The sequence below is a fragment of the Gadus morhua genome, chromosome 8, assembly GCF_902167405.1.
Source record: "Gadus morhua chromosome 8, gadMor3.0, whole genome shotgun sequence".
Lineage (NCBI taxonomy): Eukaryota > Metazoa > Chordata > Actinopteri > Gadiformes > Gadidae > Gadus > Gadus morhua.
This window is the reverse complement of record NC_044055.1, coordinates 689,962-708,783: the sequence shown is the minus strand read 5'-3', so window position 1 is coordinate 708,783 and position 18,822 is coordinate 689,962. Positions and strand designations below refer to the sequence as shown.

Genomic DNA, 18,822 nt, shown 5'->3' with positions numbered 1-18,822 from the left:
ATATTATGAACCGTAACGACTGCGTGGGGGGGGGGCGTTGCATGTCATGTCTCATGACATGCTATTTTATGTATTCTTTAATATAGGTATTAGTGGGCAACTAACCCAGTATTCAAAGACGTTCCCGAAATTCAGCCGTGGTGCAGAGTTACAGCCACTCCGAGCCAGTCGCACATTGAGCTTCCCCCAAATGCGCTGTTTTGGTGTCTGTAGCTATAATGCAAATGAGGAGGAGCGAGGCGGGTCAAGGAGGAGGGTGGGGGTGTGGCCCTGAGCAGCTTGCAGCCACGGTACCATGCACTCTGTTTACAGTGGATGCATTGCAATGGCGAGGCGCACACAGCCTTTAGCCGTGTTCTGTAAATATTCTAGAACACTAGAATATAGAATATACAACACTGGGGAGTCTTTCTCCTCCATGTCGCAGTTCATGTACTTCAGGGAGTCAAAGCCAAAGTTCCTTTCCCCCAATTCCTTCTCAACCATGGCTCAGATAACCCCCACTGCAGTCTTGTTGTGGAAATACAAGAGACGTCAAAGAACCGACAAGAAACACTTGCGTTACAGTCTGTGTATTCACACACACATGTGGCGCTTGCGCGGTCGTGTCTCATTGGCGGGCCAACGTCTCTGGGCGGGCCAGGCAGAGTAAGGGGAGGAGCTTAGATGCTTTGTGACAGACCTAAAGACATTCCAAATCAGCGCGCTTGAGCCTCCGTTTTTTCAAAAGGCAAGCAGAACAGCTAGTGCTCGTTCTACACCAAACGCAAGTTTTAGCCACTGGGGGACCATAGGCAGGCTAGGGGAACTCATATTTATGTTATAAAACTTCATAAAGTGAGATTTTCATGTCATGGGACCTTTAATGTTTTATGTTTGGGTCTCGCGGAGTGAGAAACCTTGAAGTTACCGTTACTATACCTACCTACCGTTTCGATTTACAATCACTATTCCTACCGTTCAGAATTGAATACAGTTTGATGGTTGAATAAACCGTTTTTGAGAACATTATAATATATAATATCACGGCCAAAAGCTGTGTGCACCTCCGGAATATTATGGACAGAATTGCAACCCTTTGGTTGCAACAGTTATTAAGCACTCTCTACATATTACGTGATTTTGTAATTCGTCAGACACCTTATATCCAAACCATTTCCATACTATGGAGCCGTTGGTCTTTCGCTTGCTAACAAGCTCCTCGGAGCTGCTTGTGCAGGCGGACTCCATAGCTGTGTTCGAAATCGTTCCCTATCATGGATATAGTGCACTATATAGGGTGCTCGCCATTTTGTAGTGGTGTTCGAATTCTCAGTGGTTAATTTCATGCACAATATAGTGCACTTAAAATACCCAATGAATAGTGAACGATTTCGAACACGGCTCATGTTTCGCGATTTCAAAAAGTGACGTGAGTCAGTGGAAGGGGGGGGAGGGGGGGGGCAGGCAGAGACTGTGTGTGAGCCGGAGGCAGAGCGGGAGAGACATAAGCAGATTTACGCCCAGCCCTTAAATGTAGTAATTTAGCATCTTATAAATTAATATCTAATAATTAATTGCAATTATGTAGCACTCATTTTTTAAGGCACTCAAAGCGCTTTAAACAATTAGTAAGTTAATTAGTTGTCCCCTTAGGGAAATTATTTTTCAGTTTCCTTCCGTCATTTCCCAAATAGTGAGTTTGTGGTTGAGAATAACACCTCATATTAACGAGGCTGAGAACAATCTAAGTTTGTATTGATTTTAGAAAAGCTACATTTAGGTTCTCGAAGGATGAAAAATCGCAAGGAAGTGTAAAATAACGGAGTTGTTCTGCCAAGGCCGTGAACTAGCTTTGTCATGGCAACATTGCAAATTTTAACCACTTTTGAGTAAAATCTAATTCTAAAGAGAGAATATGATAGAATTTGAATTTAGAATTTTTGCATTTTAACTGTTATGTTGTAAAACCATTTTGTGTAGCATAAGCGTTGTTGTGTTTCTACTATTATTTCATTTTAGTTGTGGAATGTGTAACAAATGAAGATAAAGCTATCGTTTGGATGGTTTGTGCTGCTCTTCCTAACAGCAGTGGTCGATCCCCGGCCAGTAGAGTCGATGCTACCGAAGGCGGAGCTACTGCAACTCCACCGTCTACCGTCACTCTTCCACCACTTAAAATACATGTTGATATATATGTTTAAAATAAATCTCTCCAGCTCTTCTTTTTATATCGTAGATCATAAAATGCTACAACGGCTGCTTTGCTTAGTTCCTATTTTTAAGTTGTGTGATCGGGAAGCAATATTTGGGGTTCAGCTTCATTGGTGAAAGTATAAAGTATCTGCAAATAAATGTAATGTAGTGAACAAAAAACATTATGTTCTTAATGTTAATTTTCCTAATTTTAATAAAGAAAAATATTTTCTCAATGTTTGTTTCTTAAATATTGTTGGACAAATGTGCTATTACAGAGTGATATTCCTAAGTTGTGAACTTTGCCAGAACCCTTTTTTTTTTATCTATGGTTATTATAAAATGGTTAAACCTAGTAAAAACTCTCCCATTTATTTTTCCAAACTGATTTAATTACAAATCAATGAATGGAGATGGCTTTTTATAGAATGAAATTTCTATTCCACGCAAAGTATAATGAACACTGAAAAATTAGATCAGAATTGTTCGCTATGTTCAACTGCAAGCAAATTCAAGCTCAATTCTCAAGGCCCTCTAGTGGTGATTTAAGAATTCCCTCACCGAGCATAGAATGCAAACCACCACTAGAGGACGACATAAGAATGGAGCTTGAATCCGACTTCAGCTAACTCGGATTCAAGCTCAGGCTCATGTTACTTGCTGCCACTGCACATCATCATGCAGTAAGGTGAGTGCTACAAGCAACACTCCACTATTGTTGGGTTGAACCCTGAATTTGACCTTGAAAAGTGTTTGAGATGTATCATTACTAAAAAGTGGCAACCCTGCACACAAGCACACATAATGAGGAAATATTTCAGATCATTTAAAAATGGTGAGGAACCCAGTGGTCCATCCAACTCCGTGTCAAACTGAGGGGGTTTAGCGAAATTAAGGTTTTATCAAGCCAAATGATTCTCATCAGTAACATGGAAACACAACACAGCATTGCATTCAATACAGCTGCAGGTTAAGGCTCTCATTTGAACCCGAATTTGGCAGACGATTGAAAGATAAATTTATAAACCACTCAAGCAAAACCTCTTCTCCAGGGCTAATTATCTAATGTTAACCTAAACATGGTGGCTGTGAAGTGTCTGCTAATTGGAAGAAGGAGCTGGCTGAGCTCAGTTCTCTCAGCTCCTCCAGCTGGTCACTCCGTCCGGAGGTTGTCAGTGTGAAGGGTTGGCCGGACTCCCGGGAACGCCGGGGGCCCCCGGCCTGGAGGGGGGGCGCGGACCCCAAGGGCACCCGGGCCAGGACGGGCCCCGGGGCCACCCGGGGATGCCAGGGCATCGGGGCCCCCGAGGACCTAAAGGTGGGTTCTCAGACGAGAGGTGACTAGCTGTCATGATCCGCTCCTGGCTTTCCATCCTACTGTCAGCTCTGTACTGTCATGATCCGCTCCTGGCTTTCCATCCTACTGTCAGCTCTGTACTGTCATGATCCGCTCCTGGCTCTTCATCCTACTGCCAGCTCTGTACTGTCATGATCCGCTCCTGGCTTTCCATCCTACTGTCAGCTCTGTACTGTCATGATCCGCTCCTGGCTTTCCAACCTACTGCCAGCTCTGTACTGTCATGATCCGCTCCTGGCTTTCCATCCGAACAGCCTTCTGTCCCTGACCCATCTGTCTGCTCGCCCCTTGTCCGTCTCCAGTTCGCTTGGATTCCCTCCCCGGAGGTCTCTGCTAGAAAGTCAGACTGTTTTGGCTAGCTCAGGTTGTGGACTATTCTTGTGTACCTTCTGTGGATTTTAAGACCCTGTTTGGACAATAAACTCTTTAACTGTTCCAACGCTGGTCTTAGTCTGTGCTGTTCTTGGGTCCAACCTCACGCCCATTACACTAGCGTCTGCCTACTGGGTTCCCCTAGACTGGGTACCCTCAGCCCGTTCTGCCCTGCATTAGGGTCTGAAGAAGAGCAACACATTTCTTTCTGCTTCCGATACGTTTTTGCGGGAGCCAATCACCAAGCTGGCTTTTCCCCTTGGCGCGCTATTGGCTGGTTTAACACAATGCCGACAGGGAAGCGACGGCAAGCAGCCAATTGTGTACAGAGTCATTTGAACTGGCCCGTTGATCACGCCTCTTGTGCTGAAGGAAATGACAGCAGCTTCCCCATCTACGATTGAGCTTGGTCTGGCAATAGCCGTGCTAGGGTTCCCCCACACGTTGATGTGGGGGGCCCTAGCTCCTGGGTTCCCCCACAGGGTGGCGTGGGGGCCCTAGCTCCTGGGTTCCCCCACAGGGTGGCGTGGGGGCCCCTGACGTTGCGCAGACCCTGACAAGCAGAAGGCGGCAGTAGGGTCGCGCTCATGTATGTGCTAAAATTCTTGATACCTCTACCATTGTTTTCTTCTGCTTTTTTGTCTTTTTTTTTGGCATGAATCTATGATTAGCTTATAACTGTTAACGAGATGACACATCTGGTGTGTGTGTGTGTGTGTGTGTGTGTGTGTGTGTGTGTGTGTGTGTGTGTGTGTGTGTGTGTGTGTGTGTGTGTGTGTGTGTGTGTGTGTGTGTGTGTGTGTGTGTGTGTGTGTACATGCATCAGAGCAGATCAGAGAAGTGTCCACTCTTCAGCCTCTCCCCATTAGTGTTGAATCACCCCCATGCTCTGCTATTGCGTAACTCTCCGGGTTGGTCGTCACAAGCCGTGTTCAAGCCAAGGCCACTGCCATTTATTATTGGGACACAAATTATATTTGAATTCAAAGATCAAGGGTGCATGTCCTCAACATTTTTCCCTAATTAAACCACCTCTCTCTTTTTAAACCCAATGTTCAGCTCGTTTGAATCTATTTTGTGCTTGCAAATCCAATGCTACTGGGATGTGATTACCACATATCTGTTCAGTCAGAATCAGATATTCCTCTTCCCTGGCAATACCCCGTGATCACGCAGAGGGCAACATGCCCAATCCAGTGCACCGTTTACCTCAGTCACCCCCGGGACATCAGCAGCCTGCATGTTTGAATTCATCCAGCCGGCCCCCTCTACCTGCAGATCCCCACTCCATCCCATAATTTCCAGGGTAAAGGAACCCTAAGATGCACTCATTTCCCGTACCGCTGTGTCGTTATTACCAACATTGCTCTTTCATCATGTGTGACGATGATAACATCCTCTGGAACTCTTACACTGGAGAAGAGCGAACCAACTCTAGGGTGTGTGACATCAAACATTACTTTAATCCTTTACCCGTTCCACAGGTGTCACGGTGTGGACATCCCCTCTCCAAGAGATCATAGGGATTATATTAACATCGTGGCTAGCTCAGCCACGATGCCTGGAGCTGCTTTTGTTTAGTTTTTTGCTTTGCTTACAGTTGATTTAACAGCTGATTGTTCCTATGTTGGCTTTGGAATTATGTTTTTCCCATGAAGAAATGTTTTCAGACATTCAAAAAGTTTACCTAACGTAATGAACGTAATTAAAACGGTTCTGTGATTGCGTGATATAATATACCTCCAAGATACCATTTGGCTTTTTCTTTTAAGTATTATACTTATTTATTAACCTTTTCCAACCAATGTTTGGATTTTGAATCTTGTAATGTACACAAATGTTGATTTTGAATCTTGTAATGTACCCTTGAAGTATTTGTGTACATGTTTTGGTCAATTTGTTATATTTTTTATACTCTTTTCCCATGAACAGTGAAGTATTGCTGTTTGTCTGAACAAAGTGCCACTGATGCATGATCAATGTGTCTTCTTCAAACAATAAAAATGAGACCATATTCTGAAATGCATGAGCTTACTTTATTTTGGTTTTACTACGGTTTCAATCATTAGAATTGCAAGAATTACTGATAATATTGTTTTATAGATTCAAACAATTGTATTATATTGGACTAGGAAAACTAGGTCAGTATTAAACTGTGTAGGGATAGCATATATAGCTGTGTCACATATTTTAATTGCAGTTTAGCCTACTATAAAGATTGTTCCATTTTCCACTGTGGATGTGGTTACCCTCTAGTTAAAATCACCAGACTCATTACGATATACATCTTAAACTAAATCTAGCCAGCCATGTAAAGATTATTAATTATGATAATCATCAATCTATTGTAATGCCAAACAGTCTTGTTATGTTTACCACGTTGGGGTCAGCATGTACCAGTAAGCTGTCGTATTTGTATGCAAAGTGCTAATCAAACGGTGCTTTAGATTACATCATTATCAGTATTTGACTTTATAAAGTATGAGTGTAAAACACATTAAGTCCAGGCCAAGCTTCTGTTCAGTATTGGTGCCAGAATCATCGTATGGGCGAGAGGTGTCCTTTTAAAGTTGCGTAATGTAAATGGGAGGATATCTCAGTTCCTCTTAAGAACTATCTCTTAACCCTCATGTCTATGCTAAACACCCACAGCTCTTCACTCATCCACTCCTCCACACACGGAAATCAACATTGGTGAGTTATTTTGTTTAAGAAGAATCTTTCAAAAGCCAAATTAAGTTCTCCCTTTAAACTGAAATGACTAGACGTTGGCCCGTCATTATGTTTTATTATCAATCAATTATTAGCATTCGTATTTATTTTAAAGAATGGAGAAGACAAGCTGCAATTACAGCCAGTAAAATAATGAGTAAGAAACATGATTTGGGCATAGAACAGATCCTACATTAATTTGTACAGTGTTATATGTGAGGTATGTATGCACAGTGTGTGTTATAACTATATTTCTGCAGTCACCGAAACACTATGTTTGATACCTGAAAGCTGTCACTGTAGAGCTCTCAGCTATTGTCTTGCTTATTATATTAATAATATATTTAATATTTCTCATATTATATTAGAACTATTATATTATTATTATTATTATTATTATCATCATTTGTTCTTTTAACTGCAAAATATTTGATCCAGACCTTTTAAGCATCAAAGTGTTTTAATTGTGTTGTCATTTGAAGCTCTACTTCAGAGCAGCTTATGCATGATGGGCACAGCCTTCCGTATCGAAAACATATCACCCATGTAGAGGAATATATTCAATCATATGAGACTTATAAATATGTTTTTCCATCTACCACAGGTTCAAGCAATAACCATGGAGGATGAGCAGTATGACTATTTCTTATATCTGTTTAACATCAGTGAAAACACAAGCTATCCATCTTACGAGGCTGACGGGCTCGTCCCACACTGCTTTTCAGCAAACGTCACCAAATTTGCCTCGGCCATCATTCCTTATTTCTACTACATCAACTTCCTCCTGAGTTACTTAGGCAACTGGCTTGTTTTGTTCATAATCGTCAAGCTTGAGAAGGTCAACAGCGTCACCAATATCTTCCTCATCAATCTGGTCACCTCCAACATCCTGTTTGCATCCAGCTTCCCCTTCCTGGCCAAATACCATTCCTCAGAGTGGATCTTCGGCACGGTGCTTTGCAAGTTGGTCAGCAGTGCCCATCTGATCGGTTTCTACAGTTCCATCCTCTTCCTCACCCTGATGACCTTTGACCGCTACCTGGCCGTGGTGCACGCGGTGTCCGCTGCCAAGAGCAGGAGGAGGGCGTACGCCATCGGGGCGTCGTTGATCGTTTGGTTCATCAGTGTGCTGGCCAGTCTCAATGAGCTGGTGTTCAAAGGCGTGTGGAAGGACAGCGAGCAGGGCCTGATGTGTGAGGAGACAGGATACCACGCCGACGTCATCAAACAGTGGAATCTGGTCAGCTACTACATGCAGTTCCTCCTCTTCTTCCTGCTGCCCCTCTTCATGGTGATGTACTGCTACACCTGTATCACCGTGCGGATCATGTCCACTCGCATGAGGGAGAAATGGCGCTCGGTGAAGCTGATATTCATCATCATGTTCACCTTCTTCGTTTGCTGGACTCCCTATAACATCGTGATCCTGCTGAAGGCCATTCAGATCTCCACAGCCGACAAAGCAAACCGGACGTGCGATCAGGTCGAGGCGCTGAACTATGCGTTGTACGCGACCAGAAACATAGCGTTCTTGTATTGTTGCATCAGCCCCATGTTCTACTCCTTTGTGGGTAAGCGGTTTCAGAGTCACTTCAGGAAGCTGTTGTTGAAGAACATGCCTTGTCTGGCACGTCACTTCAGACCCGCTAGTCTGAGCAGCAAGTCCACCGCACAAAGGACGTCCCACACAAACGACTTATAACATGTGGGAGACAATTTACTTTGTTTGAATTGGATAATTGGATGGGAAAACAGGAAATTTGATTTGTTTTGTCAGTTTTACATTTAAATGTAGTCATTTAGCATATACCTTGTAAATAAATATCTAATAATTAATTGCAATTATGTAGCCCTCTCTTTTTTAAGGCACTCAAAGCGCTTTAATCAGTTCGTTTTTTTATTAATAATAAATAATACATATTATTTTTAGAGCACTTTACATTCGAAAATCTCAAAGTGCTACAGAGATAAAAAAAGAAAGAAAAAGGTTGTTAAAACATATACAGTAAAAGACAAATTAGCTAAAGGCTGTTTTAAAAAGACTCAAGGTTTAGTTTAAAAGCAGCTGTAGTCTGTGGGGCCTTCAGGTGGTCAGGGAGGGCGTTCCATAGTCTTGGAGCAGCAGCGGAGAAAGCCTGATCGCCCAGGGTGCGGAGGTTGGTCTTAGGTGGTCTGAGGGTGTGTGTTGATGCACAGTGAAGGGCATGGGCGTCAGTTTGGTTTGAAATCTGCTGGGGACAGAGACGCATTCGGAAGTACATTTTCAGAAGTGCTGGGTACAATGAGGATGCACTCTTTTTTCTCTCTTTAGTGCCGGTAATGAAAGGTTCTGAAAGACGGCATACCGATGTAGCTAATTACAAATGAATAAAATGTATACAAAATCTGTCTGGCACGTTTAATGAAGAAAACGTTTCCAAAAAGCATCGGACATATGACCCACTATGTTCTGCTCCATGTATCAAATGTGGACGTGACATGATATGGCTAAGCTAACAGCGTAAACAAGAGGAGCTAGGAAAGGAATTTAACTGTGTGTTCAAGTTCAGAAGGGCCAACGTGTGGCTACACACAGCACTACAAAAGTAGTGCTGTGTGTAGCCACACGGATTGAAAAAGAAAAAAATATTTGTTGCACAGCTGAACGCTGTATCACATCATTAGCTGGCTGTTCTCAATTCACAACACGCATTCCATCAAAACTAGCCTACATCAGGCATTCTGACCAAAACTCATCCACTCCCCCCCAACATTATTCCAGAAATCAAGCAAAGCAAGAATGACCAAAAGTCACTTTGTGTCAACAAGAGACTGACTCCACCGACTATCAATTGCAAGTTAAAACAGCCGACCACTTGAATACAAAAAACACAAAGGACCCCGCAACAGCACCAGCAAATCTTAAGCAATAAATATCGCCTTAACTTTATATATTAGGGCTGGGTATCACTAGGTACCCAACGATACGATACTATCACGATATTTTACCCACGATAACGATAATATCACGATACAGCGATTCTGCGATTATCGATATATTGCAAGAAATTTCACCCACGATACATCAAGATATCTGTGTCACTGAAGAAATTCAGAATTTATTACAAAAACATTTTATGCAAAGTAACAGAAAATTAGAAAACAAAATAAATGCAGAAAACATTTCATTGCTTAGTTTCATTCTCTCTGTTTACAGTGGATGTATCGCAATGGCGAGGCGCACACAGCCTTTAGCCGTGTTCTGTAAATATTCTAGAACACACGGGAGTCCTGGAGCTCTATATCAAAATATTATCATATAGCCTACATAGATATCTATATAATATATATTATAACCGCCAAAAGATGTGTGATCCGATATTATGAATCTCAAACGACCGCGTTGGGTTCTCCGACGTTCCTGGTTCTTCAACGTCCTCATCAATGTGAAGTAGACTGAACCACGACAAGGAGGAGAAAGGGATTGTTCCGGGGCAGCGCTTAGGCACCTCCGCCTCCGGCGGTGGTCCCTCAGCGGGTCTCAAGCTGGAGACATTCGCCGCCAACAATCCCTTTCTCCTCCATGTTCTTGAGGGAGTCAAAGCCAAAGTTCCTTCCCCCCAATTCATTCTCAACCTTGGCTGAGATAACCCCCAAATACGAGTCTCGTTGTAGAAATACCAGAGACGAGAGTCCGACAGAACGGTTATCCAAATAACAAGGAAGTGTACAACACTTGCGATACAGTCCTGGAGCTCTATATCTAAATAATATCATATAATACATAGAAATCTATATCATTTAATACATATTATCACGGCCTAAAGCGGTGTGCGCCTCCAGACGATATAATGAATCACAAACGACTTTGTCGGGTTCTGCGACGTCTCTGGTTCTTCCACTTTCACATCAACCTGAAGTCGACTGAACCGCGCGCTGCCGGCTGCCCGCTGCCGGGCGATGGTGCCTCGCGGCAACCGGCGGCATGACGCAGTTCATGTACTTCAGCCAGTCAAAGCCAAAGTTCCTTTCTCCCAATTCCTTCTCAACCATGGCTGAGATAACATAACCCCCACAACAGTCTCGTTGTGGAAATACAAGACACGTCAAAGAACCGACAAGAAACACTTGCGTTACAGTGTGTGTATTCACACAAACACACACACATGTGGCGCTCGCACGGTCGAGTCTCATTGGCGGGCCAACGTCTCTGGGCGGGCCAGGCAGAGTAAGGGGAGGAGCTGAGATTCCTGATGACGTCAAGAATACAGACATTCCAAATCAGCGCACTTAAGCCTCCGTTTTTTCAAAGGCGAGCAGAACAGCTAGTGCTCGTTTTACACCAAACGCAAGTTTTAGCAATTGGGGGACCATAGGCAGGCTAGGGGAACTCATATTTATGTTAGAAAACCTCATAAAGTGAGATTTTCATATCATGGGACCTTTAAATATCGATATTTGGCGTCAGCATATCGATAACGTCCCGCAAGACGAAATATCGCGATATGTCGCAGTATCGATATTTTGGCACACCCCTATTATATATGTGGCAGTGGTCTGCAGATGCATCCCGTGGTGTAGCCTACCACATCCATTTAGTTCAACAGGTTATCGTTCTGATACTGTCCATGGTACAAGTAACTTGCTCTGGTGCTTCTTACCTATGTATTCAGGCTAAAATGACTTGATTCTCTGATGCCTCATCATCCCAGCCAAAGAGTATTGGTATTATTAGTAATGGCTATTTTCAAAATCGAAAAAATAGCTTCGCAAAGTGTGTCTTTTTCCAATGTATTTGTTATCATTCGTAGCGTGGATCAGCAGAGAAATAGTTCGCCATAGTCGTTGACGTCGCTTAGCAACCGAATACGCTGGGGTTGATAAGTTACCGGACTGTAGAGTGATACAAATGATGTGAATCAGAGGCAAAAAAAAACACTTTCCTTGAGAGCGGTCAATATGGTGGACGTGAACATTCCACGGCATTGAGAAGAGCCTTGTAATAAACAAAAATAATTGTCAGCTGAACGTTAGGAAGGCCCATGCAAGTGAATGGAGCAGTCTACAGCATTGAGAAGAGCCGTGTAATAAGTAAGGGATAATGTATACAATGCCGGTCATTATCAGGAAATTAAGCCCCGACAGGGCGAACAGGACCCCGACACGCAGCGAAGGTGTCTTGCTTCCCACAGAAGGGGCTTAATTTCGATAATGACCACCGACGTTCTATACATTATCCCGCTTATCACACGGCTACGTACCAAAACGAAAAAATTACTTCACATGGTGTGTCTTTTTACAATTTATTTGTTACCAGCATTCGTAGTGTTCATTACAGAGAAATAGTCTGCCAAAGACGTTGACGTCGCTCAGCAACCGAAGACGCTGGGGTTGAAAAGTTACCGGACTACTTGAGGAGTGAAACCAACGACGTCAATAGAGGCAAAAAGAACTTTGTTTTCCATGACAGCAGTCAATTTTGCTTAGCAACGGTGAATTATCAAATATAATTCACCTCAGGTGAATTATATTTGGCGTGGACGAGCTACTCTGCATCTGCCTGAGTGAGTGTAGGCCGGAGTTTGGCAATGTTGTTGAGGTGGTAGAATGCGGTCTTGCGGAGGTAATTGGTGTGGGTGTCATAGTTCAGTGGCCTGTCCATTTTAACACCCAGGTTGGTGACAGATGTGGAATATAATTATCAAATATAATTCACCGCCGGAAGTTTTGAAGAGCCCATGCAAGTGAACGGAGCGTTGCACGGCATTGAAAAGACCCGTAATGATTTAACTTGATTTTTTATTTGATTTTTTTTTACAAGTGGTGGGTACAAAATGAATCTTGACGAAATCTGGTGGGGACGTGTCCCCGGCGTAATCGACGCCTGCATGAGGTGGTGTGGGGGGTGAGGAACTCCTGGAGGTAGGGGGGGCATGTCCGTGGACTGCACAGGGGGGTGAGGAGGGAGACCTTGTATTCAATTCTGAATGTGACAGGGAGCCAGTGAAGTGATTTCAGGATGGGGGTGATGTGTTCATATTTGCGTACCCTCATCAGGATCCTGGCAGCGCTGTATTGTATGTACTGGACCTTCTGGATGCTCTTGCCAGAGATCCCGATGAGGAGTGCATTGCAGTAATCCGACCTGGAGGAGACAAAGGCGTGGACGAGCTACTCTGCATCTGCCTGGGTGAGTGTAGGCCGGAGTTTGGCAATGTTGTTGAGGTGGTAGAATGCGGTCTTGCGGAGGTAATTGGTGTGGGTGTCATAGTTCAGTTGCCTGTCCATTTTAACACCCAGGTTGGTGACAGATGTGGAAGGCGGAATGTTTCGGCCGGAGAAAGTGATACTAGTAATTAGGGGTGCAACGGATCACAAAGCTCACGGTTCGGATCGGGTCACGGTTTTTGAGTCACGGGTCGGATCATTTTCGGACCAACAACAACAATAAAGATAACTAGACAAATGTGACTTTAAATAAAATCTTCAAATGTGTGAAAACAAAATAAAGTGAAAAATTAGGTAATAATCCTGCTTCCTTTAAGCATGGTCAATATTTAAAAAAATTGCAATCTGAGGCATTATTCCTTCTTCTTTTTAACATGGATAGGATAGTAAATAATCCCTAATCCTGGATTTACAATTCAGGATGTCTGCATTGCCTGGGGAGAGTTTAGAGTCTACACTCTCCCAAGGCAATACAGACATCCTTATCTTCTTTTTTTTAGTTTGGTAGCGAAATAGTTTCTGCGGTGTTTTATTTGGCATTTCGTAAATCCATTGATTTCGGTTGAGAGACTCATTGCTCATTGCAAGGGGGGTTGGTTGTAGTCAAATAAAACACAACAGAAACTGTATTTCACTACGATACTTGAAGATGTTGTTAATACCGGAATTGTCCTCTAAACATGCGCTGATCACGTCAACGCACAACTTTTTTTTTTTATCAGCCGATCCGCGGATCACTTGTGTCCCGAACCGTGATGGTTGATCCGTACGGATCACGGGAAACCCGTGAACCGTTGTACCACTACTAGTAATGTGTGAGGAGCAGAGCTGAGGTGGTGTGCCGATGAGGATGGCTTCTGTCTTAGAGCTGTTAAATGTAAGAAAGTTGCGCTTTATCCACGCCTCTATCCCCTCGAGGCAGGTGGTCAGTGTGGATGTTGGCAGGAGGCAAGAAGGAGTGGGGGTGGTTCTGAGGTACAGCTGTGTGTCATCAGCATAGCAATGGTAGGATAGCCCATGCCTGCTGATGACGCTGCCCAGGGGGAGCATGTAGGTGGAGAAAAGAGTGGGGCCAAACACCGAGCCCTGGGGGACACCGCGGGTGACACTGTTGGTGTGTGATTTAGCTGTGGCCAGGGCGACGTGCTCGGTTCTGCCGGTGAGGTAAGAGGTATTAGTTGTCCCCTAAAGGAAATTATTTTTCACAGTTTCCCTCCGTCATTTCTCAAATAGTGAGTTTGTGGTTGAGAATAACAGCTCATATTAACGAGGCTGAGAACAATCTAAGTTTGTGTTGAATTTAGAATAGCTACATTTAGGTTCTCGAAGGATGAAAAATCGCAAGAGGAAGTGTAAAATAAGAGTTGTTCGGCCGTCAACTAGCTTTGTCATGACAACATTGCCAAATTTAACCAGTTTTGCTTGAAACATAATTATAAAGAGAGAATAAAGTAGATATTGAATTTTTGAATTTCTGCATTTTTACTGTTATGTTGTAAAACCATTTTGTGTAGCATAAGCGTTGTTGTATTTCTACTCTTATTTCATTTTAGCTGTAGAAAATGTGTAACAAATGAAGATAAAGCTGGCGTTTGGATGGTTTGTGCTGCTCTTTCTAAAAGCAGTGGACGATCCCCAGCCAGTTGAGTCGATGCGCTAGTGAAGGCGGAGCTACTGCAACTCCACCGTCTACCGTCACTCTTCCACCACTTAGGTGTGAAAAATATATGTCGATATACATGTTTAAAATAATTCTCTCTAGCTCTTCTTTTTATATCGTAGCACTTAATAGTGCTACAACGGCTGCTTTGCTTAGTTTCTATTTTTAAGTTGTGTGACTGGGAAGCACTGTTTGGGGTTCATCTTCATTGTTGAAAGCATGAAGTTTCTATAAATAAATGTAATGTAGTGAATAAAAACCATTATTTTCTTAAAATAATATTATTTTCTTAGTGTCTGTTTCTTAAATACTCTTGGACAAATGTGTTATTACAGAGTGATATCCCTAAGTTGTGAACTGTGCCAGAACCATTTTTTTTTAATATATGGTTATTATCAAATATAATTTGCAGCAAAGGCCAACATTGTGGTTAAACCTAGTAAAAACTCACCCATTTATTTTTCCAAACTGATTTAATTACAATCAATGAATGGAGATAGCTTTTGATAGAATGAAATTGCTCTTCCACGCAAAGTACAACGAACACGGAAAAAATAGATCAGAATTCGCTATGTTCAACTCCAAGCGAATTCAAGCTCAATGCTAAAGGAGTTGTGTCGCCCTCTAGTGGTGATTTGAGAATTCCCTCACCGGGCTTTGAATGCAAACCACCACTAGAGGGCGACATAAGAATGGAGCTTGAATCCGACTTAAGCAAACCCGGATTCAAGCTCATCATGCAGTTGGGTGAGTGCTACAAGCAACGCTCCACTATTGTTGGGATGAACCCTGAATTTGTCCTTGAAGTGTGTTTGAGATGTATCATTACTAAAAAGTGTCAACCCTGCACACAAGCACACATAATTATGAGGAATTATTTCAGATCATTTAAAGATGGTGAGGAACTGAGTGGTCTATCCATCTCCGTGTCAAACTGAGGGGGTTTAGCGAAATTAAGGTTTTATCAAGCCAAATGATTCTCATCAGTAAAATGGAAACACAACAAAGCATTGCATTCTATACAGCTGCAGGTTAAGGCTCTCATTTGAACCCGAATTTGGCAGATGATTAAAAGATAAATGTATAAACCACTCAAACAAAACCTCTTCTCCAGGGCTAATTATCTAATGTTAACCTAAACATGGTGGCTGTGAAGTGTCTGCTAATTGGAAGAAGGAGCTGGCTGAGCTCAGTTCTCTCAGCTCCTCCAGCTGGTCACTCCGTCCGGAGGTTGTCAGTGTGAAGGTTGGAGGCTGGAGGGGGGGAACCGACCCGAGGGGCACCCGGGCCAGGACGGGCCCCGGGGCCACTCGGGGATGCCAGAGAATCGTGGCCCCCGAGGATCTAAAGGTGTGTTCTCATACGAGAGGTGTCTAGCTGTGATGATCCGCTCCTGGCTTTCCATCCTACTGCCAGCTCTGTACTGTCATAATCCGCTCCTGGCTTTCCATCCTACACTATAAAAACGAAAACTTAAAATTGTTGGTCTCATTATGATTTCTGAGTAAAATGAATGTAAAACATTAAGCATTCATGTCAACTGTGCAATGCAATTTAGTCCAACCAACAATGTTGAGTTTTGGGTCAAGAGTTGGGCTCACTGTAGTCTCTTTGTTAGCAAGACACACGGGTTTAAGTCAGACTCTGTCTGAGGCTGGGCCAACTACGGTGCACATGCGCATTTCGACACTACCCCCCGGCGAGTCTGGGTATTCGTGATGCCGGTTGGGAAAAAAGGGGTTTATTGCCTTTTGTCAATTTGTTTCTGTTAGGTTAAGTTGGGTTAACGGGTTTGGGGTCTTTATTGTTTGTGTGTTGTTTATTGTGCGTAGTGTTGCCGCCACCGTTACCGAGACTTGCATGTCCGTTGGTTGGGTTGCGCTGTGTGTTGCGGGTGTGTGTTAAATAAAGGCAGCTCTCGGGATCGTGCGGTGTATGAGGCACGAGAGTTGCGTCACCGTTTAACCTGGGCTCCCGTCTCGTGCAGAACAAGTTTGAACATAATGTCAAACTTGTTCTGCACTTTGGTTTGCTGCATTTAGACAGCGATTCTCTGCTGCTGAACTAGCTACATGTTGCTTGTTCTATTGCTGTCTGGCATTCAGAAATGTAAAATGGAAGTTTCAAATTATTAATTTTAATATAGTGAACTTAAAACTCGTTTTGCATATATTAAGTTAACACCCCTGACTTATTTTTTTGAGTTTGTAAAATATAAAAATCTTATTTGGTATAACTCTAACTTTGAAGTTTGTCTAAAGAACAAAATGACCTTTTTGATGGGCTCAAAACTCAAAAATTGATTGCAGTAAGTTGCCTTGCAATTTTGAGTTTGCTCAACTTTTTATTTTTTACAGTGTACTGCCAGCTCTGTACTGTCATGATCCGCTCCTGGCTTTCCATCCGAACAGCCTTCTGTCCCTGACCCCTCTGTCTGCTGGCCCCTTTTCTATCTCCAGTTCGCTGGGATTCCCTCCCCGGAGGTCTCTGCTAGAAAGTCAGACTGGCTAGCTCAGGTTGTGGACGATTCTTGTGTACCTTCTGTGGATTTTAAGACCCTGTTTGGACAATAAACTCTTGAACTGTTCCAACGCTGGTCTTAGTCTGTGCTGTTCTTGGGTCCAACCTCGCGCCCATTACACTAGCGCCTGCCTACTGGGTTCCCCTAGACTGGGTACCCTCAGCCCGTTCTGCCCTGCAGAAGGGTCTGAAGAAGAGCAACACATTTCTTTCTGCTTCCGATACGTTTTTGCAGGAGCCAATCACCAAGCTGGCTTTTCCCCTTCGCTCGCTATTGGCTGGTTTAACACAATGACGACAGGGAAGCGACGGCAAGCAGCCAATTGCGTACAGAGTCATTTGAACTGGCCCGTTGATCACGCCTCTTGTGCTGAAGGAAATGACAGCAGCTTCCCCATCTACGATTGGTCTGGCAATAGCCGTGCTAGGGTTCAGTGGTGTAGTGGTCCCTGGAGAAGTGGGTATACTCTAAGTGTTTGCCCTTTTTTAACGCAGCCCAGAAAAACGCCCTGTTTTAGAAACAGTGACATGTGAGACTACTCTACTTTAGTTTACCCAAAAATCCTTCAGTAGTATTTCTTTGTCACATAATTTCTGCTGCTTGATCTCAGGGAGTAAGGATTATGAAATTACTAAACCAATACTCCCCCACAGACTAGTGACAGACAACTATGCATTTTGAGTGAACTTTTCCTTATTCCTGGAATGACACCTATTCTCTCACTTGGCTAGTCAGTAATTTATTTTGTAAACTGTGACTTTGAACAGCTGATTTGCAACACATAGCATGGGCCAGAGTGGGCCACTATTATAAAATTAACATGACTTGATTAGGAGCAGCTTGTAGGTATTACTGGTCACACAGGCAGCCTGCATGAATGTAAAATATAGATGAGGCAAACATGGTGTTTCAGTAATTTTTTGAACATTTATTTAAATAAAATACTTCAGATCTGAATTTGACAATGCTGCATCCTTGTTCATATTTCACCTTAGATTAAAAAAAACGCACATCATTCTCTTCCACATCAATCATCTCGTTATATATATATAATATCAATATATATAAATATCATATGATGATTGAACATCATCATTCAAATTATTCAACAATCGAATCAGTAAAGGCAGCGAGCATTAGCCAATAAGAGGCAGAGTAGCGTGGGTCATGGCTCACAGAGTTTTTGGCCGTGATATTATATATAGAATTATATATTATATTATATATAGAGCTCCGGGAGTCGCAGACGGCAACAATCACTTTCTCCTCCATGCTGCAGTTCACCCCGGACTGCACTGCACTGAGTTTGACGGTTGAACGCTGATTGGCTGTTACGTTACATATGTCACTCAGTGGCCACGCTGTTGAAAGCTGATTGGCTGTCATCGCCCGAAATTCGCCTCAACTTGAGGGAATTTGTTGCTGCACAAATCCTCGTGAACGCGCTCACCTGTGCACGGCGAAAGTGTGGCGCGACAAATCAAAACTTGTCGCCGGTTTTCTCTCGCGAAAAATCCGCCCGATACGTGTCCCTACGGTCACTTGTCGCCCCGTCGCGTTTGGTGTGAACGCAAAAAAGTGGGCAATTTGGCTTGCAGATACTACTGAATGGTGCGCATCTGGGGGGATTTAGAAGTGGGTATACGCAATGATGACTGAAAAATAAGTGGGTATACGCCGTATACCCGCGTATACCCTGGACTACACCAGTGCTAGGGTTCCCCCACACGTTGATGTGGGGGAACCCTAGCAACTGGGATCCCCCACAGGGTGGCGTGGGGGCCCTAGCTCCTGGGTTCCCCCACAGGGTGGCGTGGG

At 43.4% G+C, this 18,822-nt stretch overlaps 1 protein-coding gene across 1 annotated transcript; it reads left to right on the top strand.

The window, feature by feature from the left end:
* Nucleotides 1-6,543: 6,543 nt before the first annotated feature.
* On the top strand, nucleotides 6,544-8,458 carry LOC115549391 (C-C chemokine receptor type 3-like). Its single transcript, XM_030364539.1, has 2 exons — nucleotides 6,544-6,598; nucleotides 7,221-8,458. Exon 2 carries the CDS (start codon nucleotides 7,236-7,238, stop codon nucleotides 8,316-8,318), a length of 1,083 nt encoding a protein of 360 aa, XP_030220399.1. The 5' UTR covers nucleotides 6,544-6,598; nucleotides 7,221-7,235; the 3' UTR covers nucleotides 8,319-8,458.
* The last annotated feature ends 10,364 nt before the right edge of the window (nucleotides 8,459-18,822 follow it).